Below are 20,140 nucleotides of genomic sequence, written 5' to 3'. Positions count from 1 at the left end.
CCCACATCACTGAATCAGAAAATCATCATGGTTGGAAAAGCCCTCTAACATCAAGTCCTATGAACCTTATACTGCCCGGTGCAGCACTAACTTACATCCCCAAGTGCCACATCCACATGGCATTTGAACACTTTCAGTTACTCCACCACATCCTGGGCAGCCTGTGACAGTGCCTGACCACCCTCTTCATTAAGGAATTTTCCCAATATCCAACTTAAACCTCCCCTGATGCAACTTGAAGCTCTTTCCTCTTGTCCTGTCCCTTGTTCCCTGGCTGTCTCCTCCTGTCAGGAGCTGTGCAGAGCCACAAGGTCCCCCCTGAGCCTCCTTTGCTCCAGGCTGAGCCCCTTTCCCAGCTCCCTCAGCCCCTCCTCGTGCTCCAGCCCCTTCCCCAGGTCTGTTCCCTTCCCTGGACCTGCTCCAGGCCCATGTGCTGTCACTTCACTGCTGCAGAAAAAACCCAACCCCAGCTCTGGGCTTGTTCTTCCCTACCTCAAATGTGCGCTCCAGACTCTTCACTGAGGGCTGTTATTCACTTTTTCTGGTGATTTCAGCCCAGGCTGGTGTTATTTATTTGTTTTATCTCTCCACTCCACTACTCCACACTCTCCTTGCAGCTGGGTGATTTTTCTCCTCAGAACTTCACACCTGCCCTGCTCCCCTGAGCTGAAACCATTGCTGAGCACCAGTTACCAAGCTGTGAGCTGAGGGAGCTGATAATCTTCAGCAAACAGGTGGGGAAAACATCTGGAAGAAGTAACCCCTTACACTGTCCCACATGGACAGAGATTGTGAGGAAAAGCCCCCTTTCTCCAAAAATCCCACTTACAGTCCACACAAGTGAAGGGCACTGAAAACTACCCACATGCAGAACCACCAAGCCACACTCCCTAAAGTGATGCACTGTAGCCTACTTTCTTATCATTCACGTGTATAACTTCCCTGTGGAAAAAAATATTTCCAAGGAGTGGTTCCATTTTCTTTATTAACCAATAGATGCTGGCAAAATGAGTTTGTAAACATTTACTTTTAATGCAGTGGCAAAATTAATGGCTCCATTTTCAACTTCTCCAAAAGGCTTGTCTTTCTATTCCCTTCCTTTTCAATCTGTCTCACTGCAAGTCAGGACTGATTGGATCCCATGGAGCTCACCTCTGTGGCTGAGAAGCATTTGCTGCTTTATAAATAGATTGCTTTTAATATTTAAAGTGTTGGATTGGTAACTTAGAAAAAGCATTTGGGGATTTTAATGAAATATTTAAATGCTTGAAAGCAGTCCTTCAGCAAGGCTGAGTTTTAGCAGGGAGTATTTCTGGAGGCTGCCAGTCCCAGAGGTGCTGCTAAAGCCTGGCAGGGGCACGTAGCCCTGGGAAGGTGCCCTACATTGCTGGTATTGAGCTGGGCAAAACAAGAGTCCTGGAGCATAACCTTGCAGGTTGTTTTCCAGACAGATATTTTAGGACTGATCAATAGCAAGCAGAATGAGGAAAGGTGACGGTGAGTCCGATTCTCCTCCTGCAGTCATGAATACTGAATGTGGGCATATTAATAAATCAGATACAGTGGTTTGGAAGTGTTTCATAACAGGGTACTAGGACATGACCAAACTGGAGAGAGACTGGTGCTAACCAGGGTTAGATGAGCTCACTGTGGAAATATTCTCTTTCCTGTCATGCTCTTCTTCCTAGTTTCCATGTGCAGAGGTAAATGCTGATGTGACATGGCTTGAGAAGGACACACAGGGCACTGTGATACTCCAGGGAACAGAGCTGGGGAAGGGGCTGGAGCACCAGGAGGGGCTGAGGGAGCTGGGAAGGGGCTCAGCCTGGAGAAAAGGAGGCTCAGGGGGCACCTTGTGGCTCTGCACAGCTCCTGACAGGAGGGGACAGCCGGGGGGTTGGGCTGTGCTCCCAGGGAACAGAACAAGGGGAAATGGCTTTAAGTTGTGCCAGGAGAGATTTACATTGGATATTGAGAAAATTTCTTCACTGAAAGGGTGGTCAGGCACTGACAGAGCTGCCTGGGGCAGTGGTGGAGTCCCCATCCCTGGGGGCCCTTGTGGCCAGGGGTTAGGGTGAACACAGGGGTGCTGGGCTGATGGTTGGACTTGGTGATCCTGAAGGTCTTTTCCAGCTTTAAGGGTTCCATCTGGTGCAAGTCAGAGCATGCAGAGGCAAAGCTGTCCCTGTCAGACACACCTGCCCTGTGTCTGTGGCAGGTGGTTGGGGCTCTAAGATACACTATTTTATAAATTAACATCTAAAAATATTTTTCAGGAAGCGCTCTCTCTGCTGGCTTTGTTTATGGATCAGTGGAACAAGACTGACTAGGAGCATACATCCAATTATCTCCAAGCCCCAGAAAAGCTTTTGCAGGCACAATCTATGATAAATATGTAACTGTTTCAAACAGATTGCAACTTAGGAAAAAGAGACATCAGCAAGGATAAAAGAGATAAAGGGGGGAAAAAAAGGAGATGGTTTATGAGCAGCTCTGTTTAAAACCAGTGCAAATCTTTGAGTCAGGTATTTCTGAAAGAAGGCTGTCTTGTGGAAGGCAAAAGCAAGGACAACCATTGGGAAGCCTGGTGGGATCAAGAGTAGGAGGAAGGTAGGAGTTGTGAGGGCACCTACAGAGAGAAGATTATTCAAGTTTTCCATTTTTGGATTTGAAAGGCTGCTTCAAAAATCAGTCTTTCCTAACAGCTCCTTGCCAGTTACTCCCTGGGTGTCTCTGAATCACATCTGCCTCACTGAGTGACAAAAGCAGCTTGTTATTACAGCCAGCACAGTACAGCTCACCACGCTAGAAAAGTGGGAGCTGCACTCAGAGATGTCTCGTGCAGCATCAACAATTGCCACCCAAGTGCTGATTTGAGATCCATTTTATCAGAGGATAAAAAATGGATGGTCAGGGAACACAGCTTGAACTCCTGGCAGCAGGCTGAGCTTGTGACCCTGGCAGTGCTGAGAGTCAAAATCACCCACCTGCACTGCTTCCTCCCAGAGAAATGTTGGTTGGAAAAAACCCAAGCACTGCACCCAGAGGCCACACAGCTAGGATTCTGTCAATGTTAAAATCAATCAATCAAACCAGTAAGGTTATGTGTTATATAAGGGTAGTCTGTCAATATTAAAATCAATAAGGTTAAAGTGAGGTTATGTATATAGACTTATATAGACAATCTTATAGTTATGTATAGTTATATATATATAGTTATAGTTATATATATATATAGTTATGTATATAGCCTTATTATACATAACAATCTTATTACAGTAGCAACACAGAATATCCTGGGTGGGAAGGACCTTCAGGGATCATCCAGTCCAGCTGCTGTCCCTGCACAGACACCCCAACAATCCCACCCTGGGCATCCCTGGCAGCGCTGTCCAAGCTCTCCTGGAGCTCTGGCAGCCCCGGGGCTGTGCCCATTCCCTGGGGAGCCTGGGCAGTGCCAGCACCCTCTGGGCATATGAGATACCCAATGTTGTATTTACCAACAGACACAGAGGTGTAGGGTCAATGCTATCAGCATATCTGGGCACAGCTCACAGCAGAAGAGTGTTAGGGAAGGAACAGGGGCTCTCTGCACACAGGGAATGCTGAGTTACTGAACCTGGCAACACACAAGCACTTGAGAAAGCCCAGTGATGGGAATAATGCAGACCAGATGGACACTCAGCAGCAGAGAGGAAACCCACTGCTGAATGGCTGAGGGGAGATTTTGCTGTCATACTGGAAAAGAAGTGGTGCTGGCTTGCACACCACATGCTGAAGTCATTGGTATATTTTGGGATCACTCAGATCTGCATTTTTTAAGGCCTGCATATAATGCATATAAATCAATGCCCAGCAAAGGGAGTAAAAAGACTCCAAAAGATTTTATGTCCACAATCTCATATGCCTGAAAGAAGAAACTAAGGCTAGAAAAAAGAAGAGTTGTGAATGGCCTGAACTGATAAGCCAGGAAAAACAGGGAAGAAAGGCACTGACTGGCTATCAGCCCCCCCAGCCATGGAGGAGTCAGCACTTCCAGGAATGAAAGCAAACAGCTCCTGGTGATAGCCAGGCACCAGAGTCCACACACGGCGGAGGAGACTTGCTGAAGACAGCTGTCACTATGAGGCAAAAGTTGAGTGACAGATGAGCTAAATTACTGAAAGAGGAACAAACAAGCAACCCTCACAAGAAAGCCTGTCCAGGACAGGTGCTGGGGTTGGACACACCTTGAGCATGGAGAGTGTCCATCTGCCAAAGACACTGGGCAGATGGAATCCCTCCCAGAGCCACCTGTGCAACCAGGAATGCAGCCAAAGCCACTTCCCTGCAGACTTGTTAAGAAATCAGATTTCTGAGAGCTGGGCACTTCCAGTAATCCCAAAGGAAAAGCTCTAGAGAACTTAAACTTCTCCAGCTGAAATATCTGTAAGGGAAAAGATGTAAGAATAAGGCTTGGAAGAATATTTGCAGTGTATAGCTCAAACACAAGACCAAGTGTCCTGCAACAAATGTGCTTCTCCCTACCTACCAGCACTGCTGAGTAGTGCCTACAGCACACATGCTGTCCTTAAAAGTTTGACTTTGAAAGACAAGAAAACCAATAGTCCTGATCCACAGCTATGCTGGACAATCCATACATGCTTTCTGCAAGTCCAGCAAGTACAAGAATGATCAGAGACCTTGCAATAATTAAGGAGCTCAACATGGACCAAAAAGACTGTCATCAAAGGAAATGTGAGGTCTTCCCAGGAAATGCAGCATAAGTAGGAAAAATAAACCACTGCTGGAATTTTCTGATCAAAATCAAATTCTTCTCAACCAAGAAGCTGGAGAAAGAGCAGAGAGAAGACATTCTCCAGCTGCTAGAAAGAACCCAATGGAAAGAGCCATGTAGAAATGAAAGAAAAGTGGGCAGAGAAAGGATTAGGCTGTGCAGCTGCATGGCAGGGCTCAAAATTGGCTGCACATGTAATCCCAAGATACAGAAGCTCTTAAAAGAGAGCTGACCTCAGATTAGTGGTCTGGTCTCTAGCCTCTGAAGTACATTATATGTTCCTTACTGCCACTAAACAGATAAACTGGAGCTCTGCATAAAATGAACCACCAGAAGAGCAGGACAATGTGGCTCACACCAGCTACCCATGAATTTCTGCTGATGTTGGGGGATTTCAGTGGGCAAGAGGAGTTCTGTTTAAGAAAATCACAACAAACAGCAGGTTTTCCTTGTCTGGCCATATCGCAGAGCTCTTAGGCAGGATTTCAGGTGTTTGTACCCTGACCAGCAAAGCCTTTGGACTTCCCCATGAAACTCCTTCCACAAGCACAGCTGCACTGCTTATCATATTTGACTTTCCAGCAGTTTATCAGACTCAACCCAGGTTACAGCATTTTTTTCACCACAAACACCCCAGATAGCAACAACTTGAGGACACTTTCTGTCGACTCCAGAAAAAAATAAAATAAAACAAAAGCACTATGGCTCCATAACCACCTAACCTGCAGCTGCAGAGCTCTGTCCAAGCCATAATTGTTCCTTTAGAAGCTTGAGGAGCCCTCCCATAAACATCTAATTACTATTCACAGCACATGCAAAGCAGAGCTGAGTTTCTTTTGAGCAGCCCCAACAGGCCTGATTTGAAGATTTCACTGTTCTTGAGGAGACCTAATTTGCATGACTTCAGACAGGTCTCTCAGAAAGCTTGTGTGAGAGGCATTGCCTCCTTAAAAACCAACCCAGAGCAGGTGAAAGGGGATCAGATTTGGCCAGACTTACGTCAGCCACAGGTATGAGGGTGTCAGCAAGGTGACCAATGCGGTTCTTCCTGTACAGCCACGACATCAGCAGTATCCCCAGGGCCACATCAATCAGCAGAGACACAAAGATGTTGGCTTTCCTGCAGGCAGGGCAGAGAGAAACAGAGTTAAAGGAAGGACAGTGTTTAATGTTTCAATGACAGTTGTTGGCTTTGCTTATGTAGCACCTTTAATGTCCCAGGGACACCAGGACAACTCATTGAAGAGGAACAATTTTGGAATCTTTTCATATCCACTGGTGTGCTGCTCCTGTAGCCAAGCACAGGAGAGGTTTGTTCAGCCTGGAGAAGGGAAGACTGAGGGGACACCTCCCAGCTGTTTACAGCTCTCTCCTCAGGAGCAGCTCTGCTCTGTGACCAGGGACAGGACCCAAAGGAGCAGCTGGAGCTGTGCCAGGGCAGGTTTAGGTTGGAGATCAGGAAAGGTTCATCCCCAGAGGGTGCTGGCACTGCCCAGGCTCCCCAGGGAATGGGCACGGCCCCGGGGTTGCCAGAGCTCCAGGAGAGCTTGGACAATGATCTCAGGGGTGCACAGGGTGGGATTGTTGGGGTGTCTGTGCAGAGCCAGGGGCTGGGCTGGATGATCCCTGAGGGTCCCTTCCCACTCAGGATATTCTGTGATTCCATGATTCTAAACTCAGAGCCATTCACAGCCTGCCACATCACAAAACCTTTCTTAGTAGGGAGCAAAGAGGGGATTGAAGCAACAAGAGGAATGTTAGACAGAAAGGTATATGCACACTCAGGGGGGATTTACCAATTACCTGTACCAAGGGCAGCAGCACTTGGCACATCCACACTGAGATCAGATGGCTTTCCCAGACAAGGCAATAAATAGTGGTTCTGGGTTCATACACAAACCCAGAAGAGCTGCTGGGCTGCCCCTTCCTCACTAGAGTTTCTGAATGGAATTCCATGACGTGAGTTACTCAGGAATCAGACAGAACAATCACAGTTACTTCTGGCCTTCAAATCTGTTAATCTATTTTAAGTGTTCCCTGGGAGTCTATTACTGCAGGATCAGAGAATCACACAGAACAAGACTGGCTGTGGAAGAGCTGTAGGGTATCCAATATCTATCTCAGATCTCTGCTCTGCTCCTCTCACTGTGCTGCATGTTTGCTTTTTCCCTTAAACTTTGTTACTGTTCTAACAGTGTAAGTGGAGTCTCTGGTCTGCAGTTTCTGCACAAAGAGCTTTCCCAAAAGAGTGGGTGAAAGAGGGGAGCATTTAAACCTTTCTGCTCTTATGGAAAATGCCACTGAACACTGATGGATGGCTGTGGTTGACAGCAGCACATGTGAAAGCAATGTGCCTGTGGGAGTAGTGACAGCAAAGCACTCACACATGGGTGCAGCACAAGCTTTTGGGGTGCAATATCCCAGTTGCCTTTCCTAAGCTAGGGAAAAAGGCAGGTATCTGGTAAAAGACATGATTAACACATAAAAATACAAATATACATGCATATGAATAGAGTGTAGAGTAAAGATATGCAAACTAGCAGGGAATAGAGGAACATGATAGGGTGCAGTGAGGGCCTAGTTCTGTCCAGGCATGGGATACAAGGTTTGGGTTCCCCACAGGAGATAGGGATAGAGCCAAGACACATCTAACTTTACATGTACTCCATACCTCATCAGCTGATTTTGGTTTTGAGCCTTCTTGTTGCTGCTGATGACCTGGAGGTGCTGCAGGCGGTGTCCCAGCTGCTCACAGGTTGAGAGTTTGCTCCACAAGAAAGACAAAGGCCAAAACTTCAGCACCCTGCAAAACACATGGGAATGTCTCCTCTTGCCTTTGCCATGGTGCAGGCCAGCATCCAACATCCATGCAAAACACTCAGTGTGAAGTTAAGGTTGGGCAACCAGAGCGGGTGATTAGATGTTAATGACTCTCTGAAAGGTTAAAAGAATTAAGGCAGCCTTGCCAGACCAAGACATGCAGACAACCCAAGCTCTCATTTGCACTCTGTCAAACCATGTCTCACTCTTCCAAGGAAGCCACAAGGCAATCCTGATCCCAACCTCTGCTTTGGATACATCACTGGGCTTGCACAATGCTCCAATCTCCAGGAGAGCAGAGTCAAGTTGTGTTCAGTGCAACAATTCAACATGGTGTAACTGCTGCACAAACCCCAGTGTTACTCATTACAGATTGTGGAATGGGTTGAGTTGGAAAGAACCTTAAAGCTCATCCCATCCTACCCCTGCCATGGCAGGGGCACCTCCCACTGTCCCAGGCTGCTCCCAGCCCTGCCCAGCCTGGCCTTGGGCACTGCCAGGGATCCAGGGGCAGCCACAGCTGCTCTGGGCACCCTGTGCCAGGGCCTGCCCGCCCTCACAGGGAACAATTCCCAATTCCCAATATCCCATCCATCCCTGCCCTCTGTCACTGGGAGCCATTCCCCCTTGTGCTGTCCCTCCATCTCTTGTCCCCTCTCCCTCCCAGTACCTCTCCCTCTTCAGTCCCCAGTCCCTCTCCCTCCCTCACATCTGCTGGAGCCCCTTTAGGCACTGGAAAGGACTCTAATGTCCCCCCAGAGCCTTCAGCTCTCCAGGTGAATCCCTCCAGCTCCCCCAGCCTGGCTCCAGAGCAGAGGTGATCACAACTCTCTGTGTGGTGTGAGCCTGGTATAACAAATAGCTGTGCCCTCCATGCAGTTTATGTCCCTTCCCCCCTGCTTTTCTTTTTTCTTCCACTTGATCCTTCTCTTCTTTTTTTTTTTTTTTTATTACTTCCAAATTCTTTTTTCAGGGTCTTCACTTCTACCTTCTCTCCACTGCCTTGCAGTGACCAGCATTATGTAGATAACCAACTTTTAGCATTTAATTAGGTTTCAAAGTTAACATCCACATTAGGCCTGTAGGGGAGGAAACAGTCACAAGGTTCTTTTCTTATGACTCAGAAGAAAAGTACAAAATGATGCTCAATTATTTTGGGGAGTTACTTTTATTACCACACAACCTATAAAGCAAGGATAGTTGGTGATTTGTGCAGGCTGAAGTGACACAGCACTGGGAGCAGGCTGGTCACAGAAACCACAGCAACACATGGCACCAGGTTTGGTTTGGGGGATAAATTCTGATGTGGCCATAATTTGGATCACTTCTCTCCTGTACACAGGACTACACCACCCAGCGCAGTTGTTGCACTATTTTCACAGTGTTTTACTGGTTTTTGTTAAAGGTCCAGGAATCCATGGTCACTTTTAGTCACTTTATCTACTCTCCTGTGCTGCTCTGGCACTGTTTTTCAGGTTACATTCATTTCACACAGTACCATTATTCCTGGTATCCTGCTTCACTCTGGAAATTGCACAGCTGCCTGGACCATTCCTGAGCAGGGCCTGGAGATGGATGTCCCTGCAAACTGTGTGTGCCTTGCATGGATTTCACCCAGAGCCTGCCAGCCCATGCCCAGCAGCAGATGCCTCCACAACAGGCCAGGATGGGCACACTGGGCTGCCCACTGCTATTTATGCAATTCACACCAATCACAAAGGTACAGTTCCTCCAAACCCTGCTCAGTCCCCTGGGGCTGCTGTCCCTCTCCTCCCCACACCCTCCTGAGCCCTTTGAACCCCACTTTGTGCATCATTTGTCAGCTGAAGGACCAGAGTGTTGAAGTCCGCCTCTTCCCCCTCCCTCCCCATTCAAATTTCAGACACATTGGGTTTGAAGCACACGCAGTGTACTGTGAATCATTCTTAATTTGAGGTCTCCAAGTTACTCAGCTCTGCTACAGCCTCCCACCTTGGAGACAAATGAATGCACTGTTCCTCAGCTGACTTGTCAGGAGGAGGGAGCTGGGGCGGTGGAGAAAAGAGCAGTGCAGGGGAGGGAGAGGGGGTGACTGCTCTGGCCACGGATCACACACACCTGGCCTCACAGATTCACCAAGACACCAGAGCAGATGAGTTTTCCCTTCCAATTATGCCCCAGCTCAGTGGTTACAAACTCTGGTGTGGCAAAACTTGACTAGAGCAGAGAATTGCACTTGAAATGTAAAGAAGGGGAAGGAGGAACGCTCTACCTGTGGGATTATGTACAGATGGCTGAAGGTGAAGAATTATGGGTCAAACACCAGCTGCCAGACCGTGTCAGCTCAGGCAGAAAGCAGCAGCTCTGGGGCCTGTGCTACAGCACACACTCACCGGGTGAGAGCCCCATCCTCTCTCAGCAGTGGGTGTCTCTCACCATCCATGGCTGCTCCTCAAGCTGGAGGCAGCCAGCCCCTGGCTCACCCCCAGTCTGACACCCCCAGAAGGATGGAGAGAAAGGACAGGCTGCTGTTGTCTGCCTGAAGAATGTCTTGCACAAATGGGAATGACTCCCAAAGCAACCTCAGAGCACCAAAACATTGTGCAGCCTGCAATGGTTCAGCTCCTCAACTGGACACCATGGGCCCAAAAACACATCCCAGGGATGTCCCTGTCTATGCTACAACTGACTCTCTTTTCACTCACCACCACAAGCACAATCCCTATTCCACTCACACAGTTTCACATACATACACATACTTATTGAAATAAAAATACAAACACACTGCAAAAAGCTCAATAGAGCAGCTGCAAGATGTGCTATGGGAACTCTCCTCTCTGTGAGGACTGAGGAAGAGAGCAAAAAAATATTCCTTGTGTGGTCTCCTACCCCTTTGCACATTGACTGTGCATTGCCAGAAATACTCCCACTTGTTTACAACACACTATATAGAACCATTTTCAGGACTTCAATGGAAAACCAACCAGATAAAAAAACCCAACAAAAATCTAGTCATGTTGTGTCATTGCATTATCTAAGCAGCAGGAGATCTTTGGGGTATTTCCAAATATATGGAATTTTTGCAATAAATTAACACAGCCTCCATGAGTAAGCCTTGATTTTCCAATTCATTTTTTTCCCAAGAGTGAGAGGGGAATTTTCAGATATCAGATGAAAAGCAATCTTTCCGAATCTGGATCACATGCAAATATTAAGCTCCATTAACCAGAACCCCTGTGTGTTTTCTTGCTCCTTGCTACAAACTGCAGGAGCAGTGCCTCCCTTTGGATGAGGAATTGGAGGTGTTTATAAACAGACTTTTTTAAAAACGAGCACATGGAATTTACTGCCTCAAGATTAAAACATCCTAACGTCCCCAAGAGCAGAGACCTTCAGGGATAATGGGAATGCTGCCCCCAAGTTCCTCGGAAGCAGAATCGCAATGGCCACCCCTCAGCACACGGTGGTGCTGCAGAAATGCCTTAACTCAGGATGTGCAGGACCTGGGAACACGGGGTGAGCTTGGAGGGATGGCAGGGACTCACTCCCTGAGATTCCCTGCAAATATACAGGGCAGCAGTGTATATATAACAGGGGCATATCCAAAAATCCCCAAACCTCCTCAGCCTGAGAGCACATTGCTGATCTCTTGCTTTAGCCTTTCAAAGCTGACTATCCCTTAACATCACAAAAAAAAAAAAAAACAGATAGAAAAAAGTCCTGTGACCTGAAAGAGAAAAAAATCAGTAAATCTTATTTTATGGGATGTCCTGTCCCAGCATGGGGAGGAGGGGACTGGAAGGACACCTGCATGTGACATCTTGAACTCTCCCTGCCTTGAGTATGTTGGCATGAAGGAGGTTCTGCCACACATCATGTGGTACAAAATGGAACCAAATTCCTTCAAATCACTTAGAAGGTCAAGCAGGAGACTTGTTATAAAGCCAGGCACTAATCTCTGTTCTCCAAGGTTGATGTTTTAAAACACATAGGAGATAAGTAAATATAAAGTTGATACCGGGGGTGAATAAAACAAAGGAGAGAGAAAGCTCTGCCTCCCAAGGTTGAGGACAGGCTCAGTGCTGGTTTGTGCACAGCAAGCCTTGCATTCTGCCTGCTGCCAGGTACAGCAGGCTGCTGCTCTCCCTCAGAACATCCATCCTGGCCCTAGGAAAAGCTGAAGTCAGAATTCCTGAGAAGCTGGGTAGCAGCTATCTGGGCCCAACCTGCCACTGAGCTTGAGCTCCCAACTTGTGTTTGGACTGCAGACTGAGACTGGATGCCAGCAAGGCTTGAGCTTAACCTGACTCCAAGCCTGGCCTGAATCCTGGCACCAGTTGAGGTGGGACCAAGTGAGACCAGAAAAGAATCATCCTGTCTGTGGTGATGGCACACAAGCAGAAAAAGGACCTTTGGAGCTGACTCCAAATCTTCTGCCCAACCACAAAGCTGGGACCTAATCACCATTAAGAACCAGTAACACACAGTATCTACAGAGCAGTCCCAGGACACAGGGGTCCTTGATGATATCAGGTTTGAATCTCAATCTCTTCCAATAATCCAAAACTGGACAGTTTTTCCTTTGTGGACCAGACTGTGTAACCCAACTGCTCAGAAAATTTTTGCATGGGAAGAGTTTCACTGTAATTCTTTTACAACTGTATCACACAATTGGAAACCTGTTAAATACCTCCATTCCTTTAGGCTGTACTTAAAAAGATTTACCCATGAATATAGAAGTAGCTGTTATCAAAATGTCATCAATTACAGTGTCTTCTTGCAGCTTAGAACCAGAACTCCACTCTCCTCTCTGTCACAACCTCACCAGGCAGCTGCAGTGGTGGAATCACCATCCCTGCAAGTATTTAAAAACATGTGGCACTTGGAAACATAGGGTAGTTTGGTGGCCTTGGCAGTGCTGGCTTAATTGGACTTGATGATCTTAGAGGGCCTTTCCAAGGTAAATGATTCCATGATTTTAAGTTTCTTCCCTGCAAATCTGCTCAGAATTAGCTTTCAGTCCAAGCACTTGCCACGTATCACATTTGGAGCATCCTATTCAAGCTCACAGTTGTGAGAACAGGATTTCACCAAGGATTCAGGCTGAGCAGCAATCCCTCTAAACTTCTGTAAAATGCCAAGGTTGAAGCACCACAGTCTCTTGGAGAGAGGATGGATTTAGAAACAGTATTTGGATTTGGATTTGGATTAACAGTATTTGCTGATGTTTCACAGCTGCAGAGGGAGTCACAGCAAACAGGGAGGAGGGAGTCCCCAGCTATGGAGACTAAGGACAGCCTCACATCTTTCTGTCAGCCATAGAACATCTGGAAATCCACTGTTTCAGCTGTGATGAAACTGAGGCAGGGCTGAACTATCCCTGTTGCAAATGGGGAGGACATTCATGCCTCCCCAGAAAACCTCCCAGCTCCATGAAGAGCTCTGAGGGAGCCTCTGGCCTTGTGTTTTCCTGTTGGAGTAGAGCTCCAGCAGGACCTCCTGCAGCAGCCTGTTTCCAACAGAACAATTTTCTATCACATTTCTGACTGAGGCTGAGCAGTAGTCCTGCAATGCCTAACCAAGAATTACATTTCCAGGCAGAACAAGCTGGGTGATGCCACATCACCTACCTGCTCCTGCAGATCCCAGAGAGCAGAGAGAGCAGGAGTGTCAGCAGCATGCAGGCAGGCACAGAGGCCTGCTTCAGCAGCTCCACGATGATGCTGGCCTCCACCCCATCCGACTGCCAGTGGGTCAGCTTGATGGGCCCCTCGTCGTACCTGTCTGTCATGAACAGCACCTGGCTCCTGGCCACCGTGTCAAAGATGGCCGAGAGCTTTGAGGCATCCTCTGCCCCCTGGCCAGCTGTGTCCAAAGGGGGGTGCAGATGGGAAAGCATGACCTTGCGCTGGTCATAGTACACCAAGATGATTTCTTCCTCCTGAGGGTTCGTAGAGTGTTTCTGAAGGATAGAACAGCTCCAGAATTTGCTGTCTCCCTCTTTGCTTATCTGGATCCATGGCTCATGGCAGAATATGGTCCCAAGGTCTTCCAAGAACTCACTGAGACTCTCCTCTTTCTCCTGTTTGCTATTGCTCCATGAGCCAAGCACAGAAACACTGACTTGAGTCACACGCTGGACTTCCCCAAGGTACTGCTTCACCTGCACAGGGATGAAGGGGAAGTGCACCACAGCAAGGATGACAGCAGAGTTCTGCTCGGAGATCCAGCGGCCGATCAAAATGCCGCTGTCTGCTGAGGAGCAGCACGATGGAAAGAACACCTTCAGTACCATGGCAGTGACCCTGCAGGGATGTACACCTGCCAATAAACACAAAAATTCAACTTGAGCATGGTGAGTAAATGCAAGGAAAATCTGAGCTGGCCAAAGCCACCAGAGAGGAGAACTAAGCATGTTCAAAAACACTAAGCCAAAGCACATGAATAATGCTATCAGTGACAGGCAACAGCCATACACACATTCAGGGGGTGCCTGATGATCTGCAGTCTTTGAAGTGAGGGAAGGTGAGCCTGGAGTTTCTTAGTAAAGCCCTTCTCCCAGTCCTGGAAAGGTCTTTCACGGTGGTACACAGATAAGCACAGCCCATCAGACCAGCCAGGACCTGGCATTCACCCAGCCTTAGACCTTGGATCCTATATTGCATGTGCTGGAGCACCTCCTAGAGAAGGGACTACATCACAGCTCACCATGGTGCCTCTGGGGAGTATTTCCTGCTGCCACCAACAATCAAACACTGGTTCAGTCTCCTTTACCACCTTACAACCCAGACCTCTGCAGCAAACTCACAGAACAACCTTGTTCCCATCACTCAGCTCCTCTTGCCTCACTCCTCTCATTTGGAAACTGAGATGATAATTTTGTCAGAAGGGACTACAGTGATTAATTGAAGTAGTTTTAATTCATTAGATTCAACAGCCTAAAAAATGAGAAGCACCTCTACTTTATCAGTGCTGTTTATCTTTAGTGCTTTTCTCCTCCTCATTAAAAACACATCTCAGTGGCCTTGGGAGCCTGTTGCAGAAAGGAGCTTTGAGGCAGTTGACAGTGTCTCTTTAAATAAGGTGGAGGTTTCTAACAGGACTGTAATTGCAGTAAGGAGGGCGCTGGCGCAGAACAGCAGCATCCGGCCCCGCTGTCCTTTCCTGTCCTTCAGAGCTGTGTGAGGGATGTGGAACTCCACAGGCCCCCGGGGCTGCTCCTCTGCAGGGACCAGTCAGTTGGAAAGGGAACACAGAGGGGATTTACAGCAGGGACAGAGGATGCACAGCGGGAAGGGCCTGGTGGCTTTTTCCTCTCCCTTCAGAGAGGAGAGCTGAGCCAGTAAAGCTCAGCACCTGGGAATTTCCTACAGCACGGAGGGATGGAAGAGCAGCTATAGGGAGTGATTAACCTCTGGGGTTAATCACTTACAGTGGGATAATCAGGGGACTTGTGGACTCCCCATCCCTGGCAGTGCCCAAGGCTGGGTTGGACGGGCCTTGGAGCAACCTGGGACAGTGGGAGGTGTCCCTGCCCATGGCAGGGGTGGAACGAGATGTTCTGTAAGGTCCTCTCCATGTCAAACCATTCTATGATCTATGATTCTTCTGAGATCCTGCTTCCTCACAGACTCCAGGTCTCTGAGGTTATCCCTCAGGTCAAAGAGGGAGAAATGAAGTCCCTCTGTGGCCTCCAGATCTTGCTGAGGTTGGAGAATCCCTGGTGAGCAAGAGCCAGTGCTGAGTGCATTCAGGACCTGCAAATGCTGTGCTTCCAGCACCACACTGCCAACAAAATCCCTCAGGAGAGGGAAGTCTTGGGATATTCTTTGCAGTTTTGCAGTAGAAGGGAATATTCAGTCCAAGGAAAAATATCAAAGACAGCCCCATTATGTTTTTCCTATTGAAAGAGGGAGAGTTGTTGTGAATATCGCTACAGGAGACTCTCAGTGTCTATGCACGGCTGTCCTTAAAGGTCTGTCAATCCACTGGACACTTCAGAGACGAATTGTCAACTGTCTGTTCATACACACACTTATTTTTCACTGAGATTGTTTTTAAAGATAGCCACAATCCTCTGGGAACACTTCTCATGGAGCAGAAACACTTGCCATCCTTATCTTCTCTAGTTTATGAATTTCTCCTCTTACATCTTCCCCAACTTTTAAAATTAACATAGTTTTATGCACGCAACTCCTCCAGCTATAGCTCAGGTCAAATGATCTGCCCTTTGGCTGCTTGAAACATGGCAGAGAAGATTCTGATATGATTTTCAGGCTGTACAAAATATCTTGATAGTTGAAAACCTGGCTGATCAACTATTGTTATGTTAATGTTCTCATATTCCCAAATCCACGACTTGTCATTCATCCACCTCATTCATTTCAACAGACTGAAATATCAAATGTCATCACAGTCAACTGCTTCACTGCTGCTAATTTTAACAGAAAAATCTTACCAATGCTCATGCAGTCCCTGTTCATCAAGTACTTAAAATCTTTGAGATCCACCTATTTCTGCTGAAAACATCCACCTTTCCCTGAGAGCACCAATGCAATGATCTCAGGTCACCAAAACAAACAAAATAAACACCTCCTAAAATGTGTTAATGCAACAAATGAATACCGGACCCCAGGGCTGATTAATTCCAGAACTTTTGTTAGAAAAGCAAAGGTGAACGGTGGGATGTGGCCAGTCTCACCCCAGAGGCTGTCCTGTGGCCACAGGGTGCCAAGGGGGACTGATCCTACGGCAGACACACACCTGAGAATCCCACGATCCTTGCAGGGGGGTTAGGGCCAGGATCTAAAGAATCATAGAACCATGGAATTGTAAAGCTTGGAAAAGCCCTCTAAGACCACCAAGTCCAGCCATTCCCCAGCAGCACCACCACAACAACCACACCATGCCCTCAAGTGCCACATGCACACGGCTTTTTGAACACTTCCAGGGCGGGCATTCCAGCACTGCCCTGAGCAGCCTGTGACAGTGCCTGAGCGTGCTTTGCGTGACGAAATTTCCCCATCTATCCTATTTGTATACAAATTAAACCTCTCCTGGCACAACTTAAACCCATTTCCCCTTGTCCTGTCATCGTTCCCTGGGGGCAGAGCCCGACCCCCCCGGCTGTCCCCTCCTGTCAGGAGCTGTGCAGAGCCACAAGGTCCCCCCTGAGCCTCCTTTTCTCCAGGCTGAGCCCCTTCCCAGCTCCCTCAGCCACTCCTGGTGCTCCAGCCCCTTCCCAGCTTTGTTCCCTCCCCTAGACACGCTCCAGCCCCTCAGTGTTGCGAGGAGCCCGGCGGGGGCTCCCCGGTGCCCGCGCAGGCCCCGCGCCCGGCCCGGCCCGGCCCGCCCCGCTCCTACCGCCCGCTCCGCTCCGCCGCTTCCGCCCGCGGTTGCTCGGAGACGCCGCTGCCGCCGGGCCGTGCAGCGGGACGGGCCCGGCCGGCGCCGCCACCCGCCGCCCGCGTTCCGCGGTGCCCCGGCTCCCCGCTCCCCGCTCCCGGCCTGCCGGGCCCCGCCGGCCCCGCTCCCGGCAGCGCCGCTCCCCGGGCTCGTCCCGGCGCCTTCCCGCGGGCCCCGAGAGCGGCGGGGCCGCCTGAGCCGCGCGATAAGGAGCGGCAGTGCCCCCGCCTGCCCGGCCACCGCCCGCCTGGAGCGGGGCCAGGGGCTCGGCTGTGCTCACGGGACACTCTTGGCTCCATTCCCACAGGCTGGGGGCTCACCTGTCCTCACAGGACATCGCTGTCCTCGCTTCCCAAAATCGAGGGGCTCCACTGTTCCCACAGGACCCTGCTGTCGCTCATCCCACAGGCCAGGCATGTTTCCATGTGGGACCCCATTGTCCCTCATCCCCAAAGTCCAAGGACTCACCTTTCCATGTGGGACCCCATTGTCCCTCATCCCCAAAGTCCGAGGGCTCACCTTTCCATGTGGGACCCCATTGTCCCTCATCCCCAAAGTCCGAGGGCTCACCTTTCCTCAGGGAACGCCATTGTCCCCCATCCCAGTGGCGAGGGACTCGACTGTGCTGATGGGGCCCTCTTGACCCCCATCCTGACCGCCTCAGTGGCCCTGGCCCAGCGGAGACCCGTGGGTGCCCACAGGTGCCCAAGAGCTCTGTCCTGTGATCCGACAGTGGGCTTGGGCCAGTGAGCTTGGGAAGATGCTGGGCAGCATGAGCAGGTTCCACATGGAAAGGGAGAGCAGGTGCAGAAGTGGGGGTGGGCTAGATAAAAGGTTTGGGGTTTTATTTTAGTTGTTGGATGCCACAGAATTGGAAATAAGATGGGGGAGATTACTTCTTCTGGGAGGGAACACAGCCTCCTGGGACTGACCAGGCTGATCTCGCCGTTCCTGCAGACCATGCAGCCCTGCTTGCCTCACTCTGCAGGGAGAGGGGTCCTGGAGAGCCCCACGGGGTGTCTGCTGTTCCGAGCCTGTTCCAGGGCCAGGAGGGAACAAGGCCTTCTCCAGGGATCATTTGGGATGAAAGGTGGTGACTTGGGTCTGGGACATCAGCAGAGACCATGGAGTCGTTAAGTTCCATGCCTACACCGAGGGCTGGAGCGGGGAGAGGAAAACGCCCCTGTCTGTGCTGGCACACCCTGCCCGCCTTCCCCTGGCCCTGCAGATAAAGGCAGCAGACTCTGCCTTTATCCTGGCTCTGAGCCCTCCTCTCCAGAGGACAACAGGGCAGCTCCCACCCCAGGGTGTGGGCCAGTGTGAGGAGTTCCACGATTCCATATGAAACGTACTCTGTGTAGTGGTTGTTGCTTCCCTGTAGAGGTCAGGAATGCAGCACAGAAGGAGTTACCTTCATCCTACCCTTTTCCTGAAGTCTGCTGCAGACCCAGTGTGCTGTTCCCTGATTGCAAAACCCTCCCTAACAGCCTGGGAATGAATTAGGACAGACCAGTTGGCTCAATCATGCCAGGCTCGACAGGGCTTGGAGCAACCTGATCTAGTGGAAGGTGTCCCTAGTTATGGCAGGATGTAGATCTAGGTGATCTTTAAGGACCCAATCCAAACTATTGTGTGATTCCATGACTCTGTGATAGAGCATGGACTTCTAGCATGGCCTTACCCCTCTGGTCAAGCTCTGGCATCAGGAAGATGGGACCATAGCACATCAAAATCACATGGGGAGAGGAGAAATATTTATATCAGCTTTGGAAAACACACAAGAAATCAAGCGTGTGGTGATAACAAGTTTGCCAAGGCACCAATGCAAGGCCAGTGCTGAGTAGCTGGGTCATCCTTTACATACTCTCGTGGATCCGGAGCTGGTCTAGTCCTGGAGAAGCTGAGGGCCATCAGGCAGTCAGGTCTGGGGCAATGTCCAAGACCAGGCTGGACAGGGCTTGAAGCAACCTGGGATAGTGGAGGGTGTCCCTGTCATGAAATGATCTTGACAGTCCCTCCCAACCCAAACCATTCCATGATTCCATGAGCACCAACAGATGCACAGCTCAGCGGGGCTGCAGGGGAACCAGCCCTCCTCTCCACCTGTGTGTTTGGTTGGGGTCAGCACGTGATGCCCCAGCCTTGGTGGGTCTGTACGGGGGCCTCACACAGTACTTAAAGACTTTGACACAGTTCTCCACTGTGTCTGCCACAAAGAGGTGCCCAGAGGAGGAGCAAGCCATGCCAGCGGGCCTCCGCAGCCCTGTGGACACCAGGCAGACGGGAGCTCCATGCTCTGGGAACAGGTGGACTGTACGGTGCTGCTCGTCTGCCACCAGGATGCTGCCATCCGTGTCCACGCAGACCCCAGCAGGGTTGCCAAACTGGTGTCCATATTTGCTGCTGAGGGAGCAGAGGAGCTTACAGCTGCTCATGAAGACCTTGACGTCTCCACACTCCTCGCTCACCACAAAGCCTCCACTGGGCACCGGGCTGACATAGCGAGGTCCCTGCAGATTTGGGACAGCGTGGGCATTGAGAGTCCTGAAGGCATGGTCCAGAGCAAAGCTGTGCACTTGGCCTTGTGCATAGTCTGCTACCAGGATCTTGCCCATGGAGTCTACTCCAATACCCCTGGGAGAACCAACCTTCTTGATCTTTATCCATTCCCCCTTGGAGAGGCTGGTGTGAGGGTTGAAGACCCAGATGGCTTCATTCACCATGTCAGCTACAGCCACCATTCCCATCCTGGTCACAGTCACATCTTCGGGCAAGAAAATGCTGCCTCCCTTGCCCGTTTGCTGGCAGGGCAGGGACTGCAGTGTGTGGCCTGTGCTGCTGAGCACATGGACCCAGGGAGCACTCTCAGCTGTCACGTAGATGGAGCCATCCAGGGAGCAATGGATGCCACTGACACCCCCGTAGCGGCTGCCGGTGGGGTTGGGGATCTGCCGGACCAAGTCATCCTGGCAGTAGTGGAGGAGGTTCTTGATGTTGTCCAGATCTCCACACAGGCTTTTGGCCTTATCTGCCAGCTGGTGGACCTGGTGCTGCGTCACCATGCCCATGCCACGCTGGCTGTGCAGCAGCGGGCTGGCTGACTGCAGTGTGGTAAATGACTTCAGCTGGAGGCTGTAGATGGTTTTCAGAAGCTTCTGC

At 49.9% G+C, this 20,140-nt stretch overlaps 1 protein-coding gene across 3 annotated transcripts in view; it reads right to left on the bottom strand.

Annotated features, from left to right (window-relative positions):
* The window catches only part of PIGQ (phosphatidylinositol glycan anchor biosynthesis class Q), a 37,998-nt gene extending 20,931 nt beyond the window's left edge, over window positions 1-17,067 (bottom strand). For 2 of the 3 annotated variants that reach the window (XM_059484416.1, XM_059484418.1), the window contains exons 1-4: window positions 16,940-17,067; window positions 13,207-13,897; window positions 7,449-7,580; window positions 5,777-5,897 (exon numbers count right to left, since the gene is read on the bottom strand). In XM_059484416.1, coding sequence (XP_059340399.1) covers window positions 5,777-5,897; window positions 7,449-7,580; window positions 13,207-13,871 — 918 coding nt within the window. In that variant the 5' untranslated portion in view covers window positions 13,872-13,897; window positions 16,940-17,067. Of the gene's footprint in view, window positions 1-5,776; window positions 5,898-7,448; window positions 7,581-13,206; window positions 13,898-14,056; window positions 14,165-16,939 lie in introns of those variants that run through there. The other variant, XM_059484417.1, reaches the window with a different exon arrangement.
* Between the last annotated feature and the right edge of the window lie 3,073 nt (window positions 17,068-20,140).

This window comes from Ammospiza nelsoni, chromosome 17, assembly GCF_027579445.1.
Source record: "Ammospiza nelsoni isolate bAmmNel1 chromosome 17, bAmmNel1.pri, whole genome shotgun sequence".
In the NCBI taxonomy this organism is placed as follows: domain Eukaryota; kingdom Metazoa; phylum Chordata; class Aves; order Passeriformes; family Passerellidae; genus Ammospiza; species Ammospiza nelsoni.
The sequence above is the reverse complement of the archived record's forward strand: the minus strand, read 5'-3'. Positions and strand labels throughout refer to the sequence as shown.